The sequence below is a fragment of the Neopsephotus bourkii genome, unplaced genomic scaffold (genome assembly GCF_033783945.1).
Source record: "Neopsephotus bourkii isolate Nb327-2 ecotype Australia unplaced genomic scaffold, CSIRO-AGI_Nbou_v1 NB_1820, whole genome shotgun sequence".
Taxonomy (NCBI): domain Eukaryota; kingdom Metazoa; phylum Chordata; class Aves; order Psittaciformes; family Psittacidae; genus Neopsephotus; species Neopsephotus bourkii.
This window is the reverse complement of record NW_026902293.1, coordinates 2,929,779-2,949,044: the sequence shown is the minus strand read 5'-3', so window position 1 is coordinate 2,949,044 and position 19,266 is coordinate 2,929,779. Positions and strand designations below refer to the sequence as shown.

Below are 19,266 nucleotides of genomic sequence, written 5' to 3'. Positions count from 1 at the left end.
TCATTCATTAGATACCTTCCAACCATTAGGGCAGATGAAGCAAAGGTCCTGCAGACAGCAGGCTCCTTCATGCACAACCTTGGGTGAGTTCTAGGAGAGAGGAGGCAAGAAAGAGAGCCAACAAAGGGGTGGATTTGAGCAGGCAGGTGGGAGGGGTGACTGTGCTCTTCCTGCGCCTAATCCACAACTGGGACTTCAGTGGAAAGGACTTAAATAGCCAAACAGCCTTTTTTCCGATCTTTGATATACACGTTTCTGTATTTTAAAATCTGTATTCTTTGGTTTTATGTAGTAAAGCCTAGGTAGGCATAGTAGAAATGAGGCCTGTATTTCACAGTTACAGTATTTTTTACTGTTTAACTGCTTCCCCAGGGATTCAATGTTTTTTTCTTTCTCCCATTGTCTCTAAATCAACATTTTATTCATTCATGTTAGATACGGTCTGGGTCAAGCCAAGGTTATGGTGTCTGATTTAGGTGACATTCTGTGGTGCAGATGAAGCATGAAGCCAGGCTAGAAGACTACAGACAGATCCCTCTGCCCTCAAAATGAGTAAATAAAATAGCCTGTCTGAGCATTTTTCTGTGTTCTGCTTTAACTGAGTTACAGTCATACACTGGAGTCAGCTGAACGTGAAATGCAGCAGGAATTTAGATGGGCTTGAATATCACTGCCCAAGAAGCTACATTGAGACCACTCAAGAAAACATGGTGGCTGCTGGTGGGCCTGGGGAGGACACCCCAGCCACCTCTCCTCCACACTTTGCAAACGCAGGGCACAGGTGTTTGTGCCAAGCACAAGATGTGGAACATGAGAAAACATGAGCTCTGATGCCTCAGGGGAGCCTGGCACTTGGTCTTAAAATATCACTGAGGGTAAACTTGAGTAGATACTGGCCTCAGGGCTGAGGTGGTGGGATGGAGGTGGGCGCTTCTTTCACACTGCTCCGGCTGCCAGGGAGGTAGCCTCTGTCAGAAGAGAAGAGAGCTGGGGCAGATAGCAATGTCAACCACTTCAGCAGGGCTCACCAGCGGCATCTGCTGGAGAATTTTTATGGTACTATACACATGTGGAGCTTAAATATAAAAGGAAAAAAAAAAATGAACAATGCATTGGGTAGAATCTTACTGCAATATGCAGTTGTACATGGAATCTGCAAAGATGTGTCTCAAGCAGGCTCCTTATTTACAATTGCACCAGCACCAATCCCAAGAGTGGTGGCATGGAGCACCTCAGCCTGGCCATGGGTCCACCCCACAGCCCAGCTCTGCTGCCCAAAGGTGACCCATGGGCTTGAATCCCTGAGTGCTCCTATGCCAGTGTGGCTACAAGACAATGCTGAGGCTGTTTCTTATTACTGAGGGAAACCTCACTCCCTTGCAAGGAGTCTGTTCTGTCTCTGGCTTTCCTGCTTCCAACCAGTTTAACCTCTTCTTGCAGTTCAGTCTCCATGCCGTATCATTCCTTTGTCACAGATTACCACTGCAGTTATAATTAGAATTTCCCTTTTACATCTGTCACCACTGGAAGTCTTTGGACCAGCCCAAAAATTCTGGGGGAGACTGTTGTGGGAATTTGCATTGCCATGAGCTATCAAAAGGTGGCTCATCCAAAGGAATGTATTGGTGTTGGCAGAGTGCCCTCGCTCTTCTGGAGAGCTGTCTCCACACTGACTCAGCAAGTCAAATACTTTCTGTAGCTCAGGAGTGGTTTTTGGAAGGCTGCCACTACATTTCTGACCACACCAAACCTGTTTAACTTATGAGGTCAGTCTGGAGCTGTATGGCTACTGGAACACTGATTTTGTCAGTTTGTTAAGAAAAGCAGTAATTTGTTACCCTTTTAAAACTTTCCAGCTATTTCACTGCTTCTGTCTTTTACCTTGCTTTCCTTTATCTTCCTCAGCTCCTGTTCTCTGCAACACCCATCTGTCATCCTTTATTCATCAGGCTTTTCTTCCTATGTTGCCATGTTCTTTTTGTGTATTTCTTCTTTCATTTTTGTCTTTCTGCTTGTGGTTTAAGTCTTTTCATCTGAAAAGTAAAGCCATACGAGCTGAATCTCTTGTCTTTTCCTGTATTAAAAATAATATAAAAGCATATAGAAAGAAGTATGTAAAGCACAATATTACAGTAATTCTGGTAGTGGAAAATCAAGATTACTTGTTAAGAGTTGACACAGTTTTTCAATTAGCCATCTGCATTCAGTTGCAATTCCATTTTCTCAGGCCAGAAGGCCAATTCACATGTAAAGCTAGTGGGCTGTGCTTTGGGCAGCTTGTTTGTGTAGTCCCATATTCATCATTTTTTAATTTAATCTAGACAGTTGAGCAGCACTTTGAAGTTTCTTTCATACTTTCGTATTATGCCTGTTACAACACCAGGCCTTATTTTTGCTTCCTTCTGTACAGTGAGGACATTGTTCACTGACATAGTTCCCCTTGGCCAAAACAAAAAAAAAAAAGGAAAAAAGCTTTGGTGGCATAGAAATATGATCATGAAGAGGAATATATCACAGAAAAGGATATGACTTTGGATTGGGTATGGTTGTCTGCTATAAGTGGCAGATTTCTGCTGCAATATAGAGAGGAACTCACTCTTCAATTCTTTCACTCGTATTCTCCAATAAATGCTGTAATATAAAAAGTAGCACATAGCGTTGGGGAAAATACAGCAGTCAAGTTATTCTAGCAGTAGAAGGACACATGAGTTTTCCCTTGGAAGAATAAAATGTGTCTCAGTTGCATAGCTGTGTGTCCCACACTTCATCTAGCTCTTCACATTTTGCACAGTCCAGTGAAGCTTAGATCTACATTAAAAGACACATTTATGTACAGCTGTTCCAGGCAAAATTTCCGATACCTAGGCAACAGGTTAGGAGTGATCCACCAAGGATGTGCTCAGAGAACGATCCCTATATTCATAGATAGATCAAAGGGAAAAGTTATAGAGGATCATGAAACGAGGGAAATTCCCTAAATAAAACTGTGATGTAAGTTCTCTCTGCCCACCAGGCAGCCCGCAGTATTTCCAGGCTACAGATGTTTTCCAGCTGGCATCGTTAATCCCACTCCTCAATCTCCCTACTTCTGGATACTTCTTCAGTCCCAAAGTGGCCACAATAGCCACTGAAATCACCATCCGGGGGAACTTGCTGATGGTTTCCAGCTGATGGTTTCCATCTACTGGTTTCTTGTTGGCCTCTGTCTTCCCTTTAGATCTGCAGTGGCCATAGCCTGAAGGAAGTCTATTAAAGATAAAACCAGATTGATTTCATCTAGAATGGCTGCCTTGGAATGAAGAACAGCAAAACAACCCTTATCTCTTCCCGTTCTTTGGTCTCCATTTAAAGTGTCTGCTAAACCAAGAGCCAAGGTATCTGTGAAAGGATTTGGTACTTGCTTGGTGGTGGTGAAGCCGCTTTGCCACCTTGGAGCCTTTGTTTTGACTTCCTTGATCAGCTTTTCTGTTCTATTCAATTTCTGTACCCTGACAATTGTGAGGTTTAGATGTCATGCTATACTATCTTATTTGGAGATGTAAGTAAAAAGGGGAAAGGTCTTACATATGCTTGTAAAAATAAACTTGGGCATACATATTTTAGCATTTTAGTTTGGATCAGGAATGCAAAGCAAAACCTTTCAGATGTCCCCTCTTTCAATGCTTTGGTTTGCATTTTATGGGGCAGGCCTGGACTTTACAAAGCGCATTTTTTAATTTCAGATGAATGTAAACCTTTGCAATACAGGAGGACATCTAGTCTGTTCTGCTGGTGACCATTTAGCCCATTGAACCAGAGAGCTAGCGTGAAGAGAGAAGGAATAAACCTCCAAAATATGGATAGAGGGGACATCAGATCTTTGGCACCATTTCAGTCTACAGATCACTCTGGTTGTCTTACACCACTTGCTACTGCTGACATAAACTTGGAAGTATAGAGACCTTCCAACATCTCAGTCTATGTGGCTTCTAAATTGAGACGTGAGTTGTGAGTATGATGAAGTAGGACACATGAATTAAGAGGTACACTTAATGGACAGCTAACTCAGGCAGATGAATCATAGAATCATAGAATAGCTTAGGGTAGGAAAGGACCTCAAGATTATCTAGTTCCAACCCCCCTGCCATGGGTGGGGACACCTCACACTAAACCATATCACCCAAGGCCTCGTCCAACCTGGCTTTGAACACTGCCAGGGATGGAGCATTCACAACCTCCCTGGGCAACCCATTCCAGTGCCTCACCCCCCTAACAGGAAAGAATTTCCTCCTTATATCCAATCTAAACTTCCCCTGTTTAAGTTTTAACCCATTACCCCTTGTCCTATCACTACAGTCCCTAATGAAGAGTCCCTCCCCAGCATCCCTATAGGCCCCATTCAGATACTGGAAGGCTGCTGTGAGGTCTCCACGCAGCCTTCTCTTCTCCAGGCTGAACAGCCCCAACTTTCTCAGCCTGTCTTCATACAGGAGGTGCTCCAGTCACCTGATCACCCTCATGGCCTTCCTCTGGACTTGTTCCAACAGATCCATGTCCTTTTCATGTTGAGGACACCAGAAATGCACACAATACTCCAAGTGAGGTCTCACGAGAGCAGAATAAAGGGGCAGGATCACGTCTTTCGACCTGCTGGTCACGCTCATTTTGATGGAGCCCAGGATACGGTTGGCTTTCTGGGCTGCAAGCGCACACTGAAGCCGGCTCATGTTCATTTTCTCATAGATGAATGCATGCAACAAGGTGCAAAAGAGCAACTAGTATCCTACAGCGGTATGTGGGAAACAGCACGGTGCACTTCTTATTTAAAAAAAAAAAAAAAACGGCAAAAAAAAAAATAAATAAAAGGAGGCAGCATAAGCAAAGCGAAGAGAAGCAAAGGGAGGCAGAAGGTACCGTTACACTCCCTGCTCCATCTACTGGGGCAGCCCAGAATAGCTTGTCATTTTCATCCAGACAATTACACTGTAGTAATCTGCTACTGGCTCGTTACCTAACCACATTTCTCCAAATAATTATTTCGTAATAGTGAGCTGCATAATTTCTGTAATCACATCTAAGCTTTTATTTCTCCCAGTTCAATGTTTTGAGTACCTGCAATTAGGCTTTAGGTCTAATGGGATAATACAGAAACTGCTGTTTTGTTATCAAATCGTATGATTCAACTCCAGAGTAAAAAAAAAAAGAAACCAACAAAAGCTTTAAGAAGATGCCATTTGCTGCACTGAGTCTTAATGACTCCTGATGGTTCATTTTGCATCCAATTCCTTTCTTTGCTAGGGTTCCCATCTCAGTTCTCTTTCGTCTCTGCTTTCATAATTGCTCTCTTTCTTTACAGTTTCTTCTCTGCAATACCTAGAAAAAAGTAACTTAATTAAACCTTAATATTCTCAGTAGTTACTAGCTAGGTCGAACAGTTCTCTTTTCTACAGTTTTAAGGAAACCTGTCATGACAGAATGCCACATATTATTAAAATACTCTCGTTCTAATGAAGAGATGGTATTTGCTAACGATATTTAGTATATAATGCTTAAAGAAAAGATAGTGGCATTGTAAGCTCCAGGTTTTGAAAGAAAGGTTTTCAAGTGACATTGCAAAAGAACAAAGAAAATCCCAGAGAGAAAATGAACTGATACAGTGTAAACAAGCAATGTTCATTATTTGATACATGAGCACATTCAGAGGATACTGTAAGATATAGATGTAAATATTAACTTAGTCATTAAAGGAAATATCTGTACATATTATATAAATGCTCAGGAGCAATTGTCCTGAAACAGGATGCAAATAAACCCAGTTCCCAAACTTGTCCAACTTTATAACCCACCAATGTTGATTTAGTGTGAGGTGTCTTTGCCCATGGTAAGAGGGGGTGGAACTAGATAATCTTAAGGTCCTTTCCAACCCTAACTATTCTATGATTCTATGATTATCCTAATGCAGATACAAGTCATTGTATATATGCAGAGTGCGTCATGATGAAAAAACATGACAGGGTGAAAGATATCACAAAGATACCAGATTACAGAAAAGTTTTATTTCTACCGTACTACATTCAAACAATCTACTGAAAAGCAAGTAATAATTAAAACAAAAAAGAAATCTGAGCACACTATTTTCCTGGAGAGGGATGGCTCACAAATTTTGCAGAAGACTGAGTAAAAGGTAGATAAAATCTGCCCTTTGAACAACCACAACAGTTGCTAAAATAGAGCTGTAGAATGGTTAGCATGTATTTACTTCACATTTACATTAGCAGTATGAATTTACTGTCAACTGTGTAGGTCATTAAATAATTAAACTGATTGACATTATTCTCTGCAGCATCTTTAATACTGTTTTACTCATATTCTTTTAGATACTCCATTCTTCTTCAGGTATACAAGACTTCCACCTTTTCCAGTTACTCAAGAAAACCAGAGAAAAGGTGAATCCAGGTAGGGATCTGTTAGATTTTGTTTTGGGATTACAGTCTCTCTGACTGTAATCAAGGTGCTGGGTGGCAGCCAGCATGGCTTCACCAAGGGCAAATCCTGCCTGACCAATTTGGTGGTCTTCTATGATGGGGCTACAGAACTGACGGACAGCGGTAAAGCAGTTGATGTCATCTACCTGGATTTGTGTAAAGCATTCAACACTGTCCCACATGACATCCTTGCCTCTAAATTGGAGAGACATCAATTTGATGAATGGACCACTCGGTGGATAAAGAACTGGCTGGATGGCCGCACACAAAGAGTTGTGGTCAATGGCTCAATATCCGACTGGAGACCAGTAACAAGTGGTGTCCCTCAGGGATCTTTGTTGGGACCACTCTTGTTTAACATCTTCGTCGCTGACATGGACAGTGGGATGGAGTGCGCCCTCAAAAGTTTGCCGATGACACCAAGCTGTGTGGTTCGGTTGATACGCTGGAGGGAAGGAATGCCATCCAGAGGGACCTTGACACGCTTGTGAGGTGGGCTGATGGCAACCTCATGGAGTTTAATCATTCCAAGTGCAAGGTCCTACACCTGGGTCGCAGCAATCCCAAGTACAGCTACAGGCTGGGCAGAGAAGAGATTCAGAGCAGGCCTGCAGAGAAGGACTTGGGGGTGATAGTCAATGAGAAAATGAACATGAGACAGCTTCAGTGTGTGCTTGCAGCCCAGAAAGCCAACCGTATCCTGGGCTGCATCAAAAGGAGTGTGACCAGCAGGTCAAAGGAGGTGATCCTGCCCCTTTATTCTGCTCTTGTGAGACCTCACTTGGAGTATTGTGTACAGTTCTGGTGTCCTCAACATAAAAAGGACATGGAACTGTTGGAACAAGTCCAGAGGAGGGCCATGAGAATGATCAGGGGACTGGAGCACCTCCCATATGAAGATTGGCTGAGAAAGTTGGGACTGTTCAGCCTGGAGAAGAGAAGGCTGCGTGGAGACCTCATAGCAGCCTTCCAGTATCTGAAGGGGGCCTATAGGGATGCTGAGGATGGACTTTTCATTAGGGACTATAGTGATAGGACAAGGGGTAATGGGTTAAAACTTAAACAGGGGAAGTTCAGATTGGATATAAGGAGGAAATTCTTTCCTGTTAGGGTGGTGAGGCACTGGAATGGGTTGCCCAAGGGAGGTTGTGAATGCTCCATCCCTGGCAGTGTTCAAAGCCAGGTTGGACGAGGCCTTGGGTGATATGGTTTAGAGTGAGGTGCCCCTGCCCATGGCAGAGGGGTTGGAACTAGATAATCTTGAGGTCCTTTCCAACCCTAACTATTCTATGATTCTATTCTATGATTCAAAAACCTTTACCAGTAGGTGGTGGCATGTAGTTAGTTATTACCGTTTTCTGGCTGCAAAAGGTTCTAAGCTACAAGCAGCTATGCTGTGCAATTTCTTGTTTAAACTTTCATATTGCTCCACCTTTCTGAGGTATCTTTTACATGTTCCATAGCTGCAGATATGATTCATAGCTGGAATTATGCCTCCTGGCTGTGGCACATAAGGCTGTTCCTGCTTCGTTAACTGAAGGGCTGCCTCCACATTGCCAAGCTGTTTTTTTTTTTTTTTTTTGGTGTGGTTTTTGTCTGTTGATGAAATATATTGATATTAACACAGTTCTTGTAACACATGCAAAAGAAAAGGGTCAATAATTTACTTCCAGTGAATAAATGTTTTTTATAGTTAGCTGTGTACAAATTTGTTATTTACTGTCAAATATAATCAGCAGCCTTGCCTAGCTCCATCACAGCCTTCTGTGCCCCAGTGCTCCCAAATTATGACGACTGGAAAAAAACTATTCACCTCAGCTTGGGCTATCTATTATTGTCTCTTTAAATACCATGTATGGGTCATGACTGAAGAAAGCCTTATAGCTACAACACAGGAGGTGGAAGCTGGGGTTTGGATGGTTAGTGAGTTGCTTCTGTACAAAGCAAGCCAGAAGGCTTCTCTGAGGCTTCAGGAATCCCATGGATGTGAGCTGAGCCTGTTTGCTTTATGGGAGCAGTTGGGGCTCCTCAGAGACCATAACCAAACATACTCCCTGGGCTGGAGCAGAGGTGACAGATAAGAGCGCTCCTGGAAGCCTCTGCCCATAGCTAGTGGGCATAGCTAGGTGAAATGTCGTGGGGAAAGTGGTGCAATGTAACCAAGCATCAGTCTCAACACAAGTCATAGCCCTGAAGACACAAACAGAGCTGTATCTCTCCTGACTTTGCAGCTGGTGTGAGCAGCCAGGCTGAAGTGGAAGCAGGTACTAAACACATGATACTGGGTAAAATACCAGCACACTACCTTGTGTGCACCCACAATCTCTTGAGTTGACCTTTTTTTGGACTGACTCTAGTTCAGTATGCACTAGGGCTTAACCAAAAGGTCAAATGACAGTTATTTAAAGGTTTTGTGTTTTCTAACTACCGTCCAGTGCATTGCCAAGCTTCTCTACTATTCTTGAGGGATGAACACACACATTCAAACCTTCAATGACAAATGATTATACATTCAAAGATACATGCTTCTTTATTTCTCCTGGTGTCTTTGGCCTGAGATGAGCCTTGATGCCAAGTCATGTCAGTTCTTTGCACTAATAGTCTTACCTTTTATGCCAGGATTCTGCTTCACAAAGCCAGGGCAAAACAAGTCATTATGTTGTTTCTGACTGCATCCATAACTCTTGTGAGTTGCCCTTTTGGGATGGGGCAAGAGAGTCAACCTCATACACAACACATAACATGCTGCAGAAAATGTAATACCTGTCAGTAAGTGCAACAATATGGTGCTTTCAAGCCCTGCTGTACAGATAGGTGGCAACTGCCTGAGTTTTGGGAGTGTGAAATGGGACCCAGTATCCAGGCCAGATACCATGTCTTTGTCTGAAACTGAAGAACAGTGAAATACCATATCCAGAACATCAGGGCACTCTACTGGTGCTACTAAAAATCAGGAAAGTCTAATGCCCACTTGTGTAAATGAAAGGGGATTCACACTTTTCACCTGCTGGATTTGTGTCAGTATCTGTGGCAAACACCCCTGCTTACATTTATCACAAGGACACAGGCTGCAGCCTACTATGGTACTGGCTGGCTCTGGGGTTGTAGATTGGCCTATTTAAGAAACCAGTTGGGAGATGATCTAGAACTCCGAAACAGCTTTAAACTATGCAAAAGCAACTCCACTGACAATAGTAATTTATTAAGGGTACTGCCACATAAGGGACTCAAGGCTGAGACTTACACATGCAATAAGAATTAGACACAAATGTAATAAAAGTAACATACTTGTTTAAGATGAGAAAGTGATAGCATGTAGTCAAAGATAACACCCAGAACTGAAATTTCCCATAATGGAAACAAGCAGGAAATTGCTTTTATAAAGCAATTCTGTCATAACAAGCTAAATTCAGCCGATGAAAAACAGTTTTCCTGACTCGTCTCCATTGCATTCCATTTTTTTCATGCTTCCCCTTGAGGAAAAATTACTACTAGGAATAGAATAGCAGCACCTCTTGATCACTGCCACTTCTGATCCCATCTTATTTTCTCTGTCATTTTAGAGCTTTGTTGAAAGAGCATAAACAAAAGAAACACCTGTGCTTAAGTGAAAATGGAGTGAGAAAATGGATTTTGAGCTGGCACATAAAAGAAGTTGCCATTCAGATCAAGTGAGGGCAAACCTCAGTGCAAAGAGTTCCTTTTTTTCAGTATAGGAACTTAAAAATTGCCTCAGATGTAATGGCATGCGCACAGAGTTACCCTGTGCCTCTCTGCCTTCATTGCTTTGAAGCCAGGACAATATTCCCATCTGCCAGATTTGCAGCTCGGAGCCTTCAATGTAGTGTTCAATTTGGACAGCAAACAGGACTAAGTCATTAGTTTCATCACACAGCTGTTGGGATACCAGCAAATACTGATACAAAAGTAAGCCTACAAAAGTGAGCCTGAAAAAGTGACTTTGGAAACATATTAGGCCTTGAATGACTAATGAGGAATCATTATCTGCTGCCTGTGCTAAAGGCAAGACAGTGTTTGAATTCTCACTAGTCAGAAACAGAGAGGGAAAAAGATTTAATGGGAAAATAAAAGGTGCTTCAAGGGCGATGAAAAAAAAAAAATCAACCAACCAACCAAACCCACAAACAAAACCAAACCAAGCAAGCAAAACAAAATAAAAGAAATAGGATTGTCTCGTCTTGCTTTCTTCTCTCTCATGCTGCATTATATAAAGCCCATTTTGCACATCCCTGAAGCCATTCCTTTGCCCACAGCTGAACCCCTGCCATTCCCTCTTGCTGTGGCATTCCAGAGCCAGGGTAGTCAGTCCACGAGAAGGAGAGGATGAGGGGAGGAGGCTGGCAGCTGAAGGACAACCTGAACCCATCCTTTTAGCCCAATCTGACTCCTCTGGACACCTGTCAGTAACCATTTCATATATTGCTAAACTTGAACTATAAACTGCAATTGGTAAATCTGCAGAGCAAATCAAAACACACCTGACAGACCTTCAGATTATCAACTATTACAGCTGTTTGATTACTTTGGAACTGCTACTGATATGTGACATTAGCTCAAGGCCATGTCTGCAACTGTCTCCATCAATCCAGTGGAGCTCTCTGCAGAAAAATGTCAGAACAGAGACTAAACAGTCTCTCTCCAGAAATGGTTAATTAATAGCTTGCTAGGTTGGTGGAATGCCATTAGATACAGCAGTGCACCTACAGTATATAAATCATGGCCTGTCTTCTGTATCATTCTCAGTCACCACTCCTGCCATACTGGTAGTTACCAGTTTTCCACCTGGAAGGTTTTCGGCATTACCAGAAATGTTCATAGCATCATGGATCTGGGGAACAGTGCTAATACTCTGCTGTGGGTTTTTGTTTCTTCTAGGGAGGAGGAGGAGGTAAGAAATATCTTTGTAAATGCATCTCAGTGTACCTGGCCTTTGTTTCTGTCAGATATTCTTTGTACATTTGTTTGGTCTTCTGAGAGATTTATGTTACAATAGGATTTTTGTGTATGGTCTTTTTAATAATAGTGAGTTAATGCCTAGACATATCTGTAAATACAAATCTATGCATAAATGAGGTAATTAAAATATGAATATGCATGTCCCAATTTCCTAAAGTATTGGCGTATAGTTTTGCATGCACTGTAATCATAGATAATATCCACTTATATCTAATTGTAGTGTAATACCTACTTACAAGCATTTTCATATCATCAGTCTATCATACCTAGTAACACAGTTTAATAAAGGTAATATTTATGTACCTTACTATGTCGAATATATATTGTCTTTTCATACTTTTCAGGAGTTATTTTCTTGTTTTACTTTAAAAAGTTTAATAAAAAATACGAAAATAGTTGAATGCAGATAATAAACAGTCAATTCAGATAATAAATATAAGGACTTTACTGGTAAAGCTAAAGTATTATCTGAAAGTTATTTTAGCAGCTAGGGCATCCTTATGCAGGAAAGTAGTTTTCTGACTATATAAAATATATCATAGGAGCATATGCTTCACTCTAAACATATATTTCACTTAATGAGACTTTGCCAGAAGGACTTACTCTTATGCTTACTGAAGATCATGGCAAAATTCCCACTGTTTTCAGCAAGATCTGGTCCAAATGGGATATGCCAATAACAACTTTTCTATACGACAAGGCTGTTATCTTTGGTATTCAAATTGAATTGTGGATGCTGTTGCCCAAAAATATGAGACAATATTAGTGGGGTGCATTGTTCATCTATGGAACAATTTCATAACTGTGCATGTTAGCTAATGGCAACAATTCTGCATTTAAACGTGAAAAATATATTCCTGATCTAGGGAAAAGAAAGATGACATGATCAAGCTGTGGTTTATTATGTTTATTATAATAAAGGCTGTTAAGGTTATTCTCCCATAAAGTTATTCTACCATAGACCTAACAAAAGGCTTAGTCCTTGAAGGGGAGAAAAATTGTCAGTATACTATTTGTTTGGGGAAAAGTGGGGTGTAACATTTTTTTCACATTCAAAATTACCTCAGTATTTTGCTTACCTGGTAGTCCTTTAGAAGAGCTCTTTATACATACTTAAGATTCAGCTTTGTTTGTGTTTTGTAGGCGACAAGGTGAGCCACCACTTGAAAATGGGCTCCTTCCATACCTGGGCTGTGCCTTGCAGTTTGGTGCCAATCCCCTTGAATTCCTCAGAGAAAAGCAGAAGAAGCATGGCCACATTTTCACTTGCCAAGTAGCGGGGAAATACATTCATTTCCTCACCGACCCATTTTCATACCATGCATTGATCCGCCAGGGAAAACACTTGGACTGGAAAAAGTTCCATTTTGCTACTTCTGCCAAGGTGCCCCTTTAAAAATATTTTTTATATCTAAAATGCAAAGTATCTGTTGGCAGGACAGACATACCCAGTCAATCCTGATAGCATAACTGTGCCTTTGAAATAGAATCATTTTCACATTACTCCACTATTATTGTTTTAAAACATCTTTTTTTCCCTCTCCTTAATGAAAATGAAATATGCAGTGATTTAGATTATCCAAGAATGACATTGTTTAAACATGAAGTATCCCAAATTGCTAAAGCAGAAATACAATTAACACCATCTTCAAAATGATAATGTAGCTTGCTGAAGCTGATACTTTCCTCAGGGGGTTCTCACTACTATGGAAGAGTCAGACCTAAGGCCTTAAAAAATGATGCAATACAATAGCAGCTCAGTCAAACTCTTCCTGAAGTAAGCAGAAAGGCTCCTGTTGATGTCACTGGAATCTATTTGTAAGCATCTGTTGAAATATGTTTTCATTTGCCTACTTCACTGCTTTCACTGAGAAAGTATCAGCTCTAGTATTAATAGCCCGTATTATGCTTCCCTCTAGTAAGCTATAATATGTTTTTCATTTCTGATAGACTTTATCATCAAGGTTATGACAGGCCTTATTTATCATGTATATAATTTCTTTTGTGACAGGCTTTTGGGCATGGTAGCATTGACCCAGCAGAAGGAAACACCACCGAGAATTTTCACCAGACTTTCATTAGAACCCTTCAAGGTAATGCCTTAGATGCCCTCATTGAAGCAATGATGGAAAACCTGCAATACGCAATGCTGCAGTCAAGAACGTCTAAGCTTCAGTCTAATACCTGGGTGACAGAAGGACTTTATGTATTCTGTTGCCAGGTAATGTTTGAGTCTGGCTTTTTAACACTTTTTGGTAAAGAATTTAATTTCAATAATGACAAAAATCTGTCATCAAAGCAAGAAAATGAGAGAGCACATATCCTAAATGCCCTCGAAAACTTCAAGGAATTTGATAGGATTTTTCCAGCCCTTGTGGCGGGGCTGCCTATCCACCTCTTCAAGAGTGCCCATAGTGCACGTGAGAAGCTGGGAGAGGCACTCCTCCATGAGAACCTCCTGAAGAGGGATAACCTCTCTGAGCTTGTCACCCTCCGCATGTTCCTGAATGACACTCTATCAACTTTCGATGACATGGAAAAAGCGAAGACCCATGTGGCAGTGCTCTGGGCCTCTCAAGCGAACACCATTCCTGCCACGTTTTGGAGCTTGTTCTATCTCCTTAAGTAAGTCTTCTGTAGAAGCGTTTAAAAAAAACCTACAAACACTCCAGGGCAATGCTACACTTTGCCAAGAAAGCTTTGGGGTAAATCTATATGATATGATATTAAAAGTGCTGGTTGCAGTCAGAACGTTAATTGTATGGAAGGCTCCCAGTGTAACTGGACAATTTTAGACCACCTCATTAGAGCTGGCAAAATGAGCTGTAACTTCATTATTGTTTTCAAAGATACTCAGTAGAAAATAGTTTTTACATTGATAGATCCTGTTGATGTTGCAGTGTAGACTTGTTGAGCTTGTTACTCATGAAAGGATGCACAGTTCAGATAATACTATTACATGTCCATTTTAGAGTGGGTGTCTGTGCAGTATAATCCACCTCAGCATAGCTAACTCTTAAGTATGTATCTAAATTGCTAATGTTGTTATTTAGCCAGTGGCTTGCACACTTGTAGTGACCTGCCAGAGCTAATATCTGAGGTTCTCTAGTATTTTGCACTCCAAGAATCCATTGGATTTAGGTCTATCTGGCCTTGGAGTCTTTTAAAAGCCTCTTTTATTGTGCATTCATCAGGATTGTTAGTTCACCATAGCTCATATATTCTGTGTCTGTAAGAAAATCTGGACAGTGAAGGATACTATGTGGACTTTTCTTATTAGGAAGATTCTTTTCAGCTAGACAGAATACTGCCATCATGTCCTGGACATCATCCAGGATAAGTGAAGTTATGAAACTGATCTATTATCCTGTTCCTAAACTACCTACCCACAGTGGGGCTATTTCCTAATCTACAACTGATTGCTTTATTTCTTATGCTTGGCATTGCTTTTTAGTAACATTACTGTTTATTACCTGTTGCACACATCAGTTCTGTCCCACTTATCATTGGCGACAGAATCAAATACTTGAGGTTCTTTTCCTTTTTCTGAAGCTATCATACCTTTGCCAAGACATGAAAAAGTGTAATTGCAGGATTTTGCTGCGATATTTTATTTTTAAAAGGTGTTTGTCATCTGGCAAACTAAAGTTTAGTCAGGAAAAAAGTTAATGGCAACAGCCCCTTTTTAAAGCATCCTTAAGTGTAAAATTATGCTATAGTTTTGCTGGTTTTGTCTTAGGAACCCAGAAGCAATGACAGCTGCTACCAAGGAAGTGCAAAGTGTTTTGGATAGTGACGGAGAGATCAGCTCCTGTGGCAAACACATTTCCTTAAACCGAAAACAGCTGGATAATATGCCAGTACTAGGTATGATTATTTTATGCAGGAGTATCAGAAATGGCACCACATTTTGCAGAGTCTTCTATTTATTACCATATAAATGCTTGCTATGGAATTACTATGGAATTAGCTAACAAACGCTAGGGAAAAACCCTGTACATACAAAATCATTCTTCCCAATGTCCCAGGTGGTACTGACAGTATCAAAATTCATGTCAATAGCACTTTTTCTTGGCAATGGCATGTCTAAATACTGCTATACTGCTGCATAATACAGTATTGAAGACCCCTGGGTAATTCAAAACCATGGGGTTTTTATAATGACTTTAGATCAAATAAAAGTGTGTTGCCAAAACTTTTATCCTTGTTCTTATGATATGAAGCAGAATCTTCCAATAACTTTTATTTCTTCTTAACTTATTTCAAATTATAGGCACATTTTTTAAAAGTGTCCAAGTTACAGAGAGTTTTGAAAATGACACCTTTTAACTACTGTTGCTTTAAAAAAATAATATTTTTTATTATATTAAAAATGAAACAAACCCCCTACAAGTTACTTTTTCTGAGCATTGGTTTCCATGCATCACCTCTTAAAGCTTCAGAAAATCCTGATCACTGCATTGTTTTTTTTCCTCATTACGTTTCCAGTCTTGAGTGGTTTGTTCTTTATCTCAAGTAAAAATGTGTCTCACTTTCAAGTATTCTGTTACATCAACTATAAGACCTTGGTGTTATCTGCAGGTGGAATAATAATGCTAAAAGAAATGAGAAAGATACCTTCTTGAGCATTAGAAAGTTATGGTTAAAGTATTTATTCTATTAAATGCAGGGTTTGATCATGACTCTGAAATATTTCAAAATGCAGGACCTCTGCCAGGGACATACTATGTCCATAATAATCATTCCTTTTCTTCTCCTCACAGACAGCATCATCAAAGAGGCAATGAGGCTATCGAGTGCCTCCATGACGTTCCGAGTTGCCAAGGAGGATTTCACTTTGCACTTAGAGAATGATTGTTACAACATTCGCAGGGATGATATTGTAGCTCTTTATCCTCAACTGTTGCATTTTGATCCAGAAATATATGCTGATCCCTTGGTAAGTACTTATCAAAGTGCATTAAGCTCTGAGCTCTAGCAGAAGCTAATACACCTCTTAAATAGAGCAATTGTCAGGGGTGCCCCATGGCTGGTTTGCTGTTGAACTCCAGTCTGTTCTTACACCTGGATATGTAATGATAGACAAGAAAGAGAATAAAGTTGGTGCAAGCACTATATGCAAAACATATTTTAGAGTAACCAGAATGTGTGCTGCCAACCCCAGATAGCCTTGTACTTACTGCCTTCCTTGGTGAGGAAAAATCACCATTGGGGGGGGGTTGGAGGACAAGGATAAGGATAAGATTTTCCCAGAGGCACAGAATGAGAAATCTTTCAGTTCTGCTGCATGAACAAGAATGGAGGTTACAACTTTAAGATTGTCATAAAAGAAGAGTTTCCAGCAAAAAACCTGGGATCATGTCCCACATACCAGAGCTTCTCAGGGACTGTCCTCTCCAAAACACCACCATGGGTCTGGGTGCTACTATAATATGCTTACTGCTAGAGGCTCTTCTTTCCCAGCCTGCATTTTGTGTCTTAATGGAATTATCTCTCTTTGAAAGTATTCAAATATCAATTGACTCTTTTGTGGGTTTAATTACAGACATTCAAATATGATCGTTTTCTGAATGAGAATGGAAAAGAAAAGACTGACTTCTACCACAGTGGTCGCAAACTGAAGTATTACTATATGCCATTTGGGACTGGCACAGCAAAATGCCCTGGAAGGTTATTCGCTGTCCATGAAATTAAACAGTTTCTGGCTTTGATTTTTTCACATCTTGAGATAGAACTTGCGGACAATGATGTGCAATGTCTTTCTTTAGATCAGTCCCGTGCAGGACTGGGTATTTTGCAACCAGTCAATGATGTTGACTTCAGGTATAGACTGAAATGCCTATGAATATATGTATTATATTATACATGTAAACTATGTACTGTATAAGTGCACTATATAACATATACTACATGTATCTTTTATGTATATATGCAAATAAAACATTGCAAGTCTTGGGGGAAAATCTGTATGAGGGTAATTCATCTAATGGAAAATGCATAATATATACCATTATGGTACCAGCACAAAAGGGGTTTAATGCACTGTGTTGATGCAAATGTCTCCCCTTTTACCGACCATTTTGAAATGCAAGTTAAGACTTGAATTGTGTGTGTGTGCAGTAGTTCTTTTTTCTTTTTTTCTGTCAGCAAATACTTTCCCAGAGGTGGTGAGAATTTCATCGGGTAATTCAAAATAATTACCAAAATTCAATTACAGTTAAAACTTACTCTTTCTTGTAAGTGACATGGTGGGGGTAGTGGTTCTCTCTGCAGGTGAAATAAAGTCTTTTGTTGTATACAAAGGCAGATTCATAGCAGGGAGGGGAGAGTTTCCTGGGGAAGTGCCCTTATGGTTTTATGAAAACCTAGAAAAAGACTTGAAGAAAACATACAAAATTGTTCACGTTCTAGTGAAACTGCAAACTTGTATTATAGTCATTGTAATATACTTCTTTTCAGAAAGTTGTAACTGTATTAAAATAAAAGATACTGGCTGAACCAAATGCTTCTCTAGACTGTTTGTCATTTTAATGTCGTAACATTATCAAAGATTTATGCACTCATCCAAAGCCTCCTAACTCAGCTTTAGACTAGCCAGCTCAAATGCCAATATGGGGATAAATAGTCACCATGGGTTTTGCACCATTATCTGACCTCCGTATTTCCATCAGCCTCCATTGGTCACACTTCTTATGTTTTCCTAGTCTAATTCCATTAGAGTTATCATGCCCACACATACCATTTTTAGTGGTGGCATCTCCGTAAAAGCAATTGCTCCAGGGATAATATAATTTGGTTCTCTATAACATCACTGTCCTTTTTTGCTCCAAATGAGGGATGGATGCCACAGAGGTACATTCCTTAATGAAACATCTTCAGGCTAAAAGAGAGAGTTTTCTTCTCATCTGCCAATGAAAAGATCAAATGGACTTGAAATATTGTTGTTACCCTGTTTTTGTTCCTAAGGACTTATGGTCCAACCTTTTGTCCTTGACTCACAAGTAAGCCTCATCACAGAAGATAAGACACAGGACTATTAGATACTTTGAAATTTCACATTCTGGCTAGACATCCAGTCTAGCTGATAGAGGTTTTCTTAAACATGGAATTTCGGATTGAGTCCTAGAACTGCTTTGAATTATGTATCTGTGTCTGTTCTCACTATCCACTGTGTGAAGTACTCAGGTGTAAATAAAAGGATTCCGTAGTGTGCAATTATTTATTGCCTGTGTTGTCTTTGTAATTTTATTTCATCTTTTTTCATTTTCAAAGGAGAACAGAGAACTCCAATTTGCTACTATTTGCAACATGTATAATATTAAACTATTACATATAATGCAGATGGGTTTGAATTATAATTGTGGTTCTCTTGGTGAGGCAAGTATCCACTCTTTAGGTACAGCTTGTTTTCACACCTCTGTCAACTATATTTTGGTATTATTTATATGCATTTATAAATAGCACATTCATTGCAAGCTAGCACTAACGTAGAGAACACCTGAAAACCATAATTACATGTCCCTTGGCACATAGAATCATCGAAAAGTTAGGGTTGGAAAGGACCTTAAGATCATCAAGTTCCAACCCCCCTGCCATGGGCAGGGACACCTCATACTAAACCATCTCACCCAAGACTTTGTCCAACCTGACCTTGAACACTGCCAGGGATGGAGCATTCACAACCTCCCTGGGCAACCCCTTCCAGTGCCTCACCACCCTAATAGGAAAGAATTTCCTCCTTATATCCAATCTAAACTTCCCCTGTTTAAGATTTAACCCATTACCCCTTGTCCTGTCACTACAGTCCCTAATGAAGAGTCCCACC

At 40.4% G+C, this 19,266-nt stretch overlaps 1 protein-coding gene across 1 annotated transcript; it reads left to right on the top strand.

The window, feature by feature from the left end:
- Positions 1–11,139: 11,139 nt before the first annotated feature.
- Positions 11,140–17,960, top strand: LOC133206665 (cytochrome P450 7A1). The gene is made up of 6 exons (XM_061342809.1): positions 11,140–11,373; positions 12,585–12,825; positions 13,453–14,066; positions 15,181–15,308; positions 16,205–16,380; positions 16,987–17,960. The coding sequence occupies exons 1-6, from the start codon at positions 11,162–11,164 to the stop codon at positions 17,284–17,286; spliced, it is 1,671 nt and encodes a 556-aa protein (XP_061198793.1). The 5' UTR covers positions 11,140–11,161; the 3' UTR covers positions 17,287–17,960.
- Positions 17,961–19,266: the final 1,306 nt, after the last annotated feature.

Coding starts and splice junctions, on each gene's coding strand:
- LOC133206665 (XM_061342809.1), top strand. CDS start 11,162: ATGCCATTAGATACAGCAGTGCACCTACAGTATATAAATCATGGCCTG. Junction 12,826..13,452: donor ATTTTGCTACTTCTGCCAAG/GTGCCCCTTTAA, acceptor CTTTTGTGACAG/GCTTTTGGGCATGGTAGCAT. Junction 16,381..16,986: donor AAATATATGCTGATCCCTTG/GTAAGTACTTAT, acceptor GTTTAATTACAG/ACATTCAAATATGATCGTTT.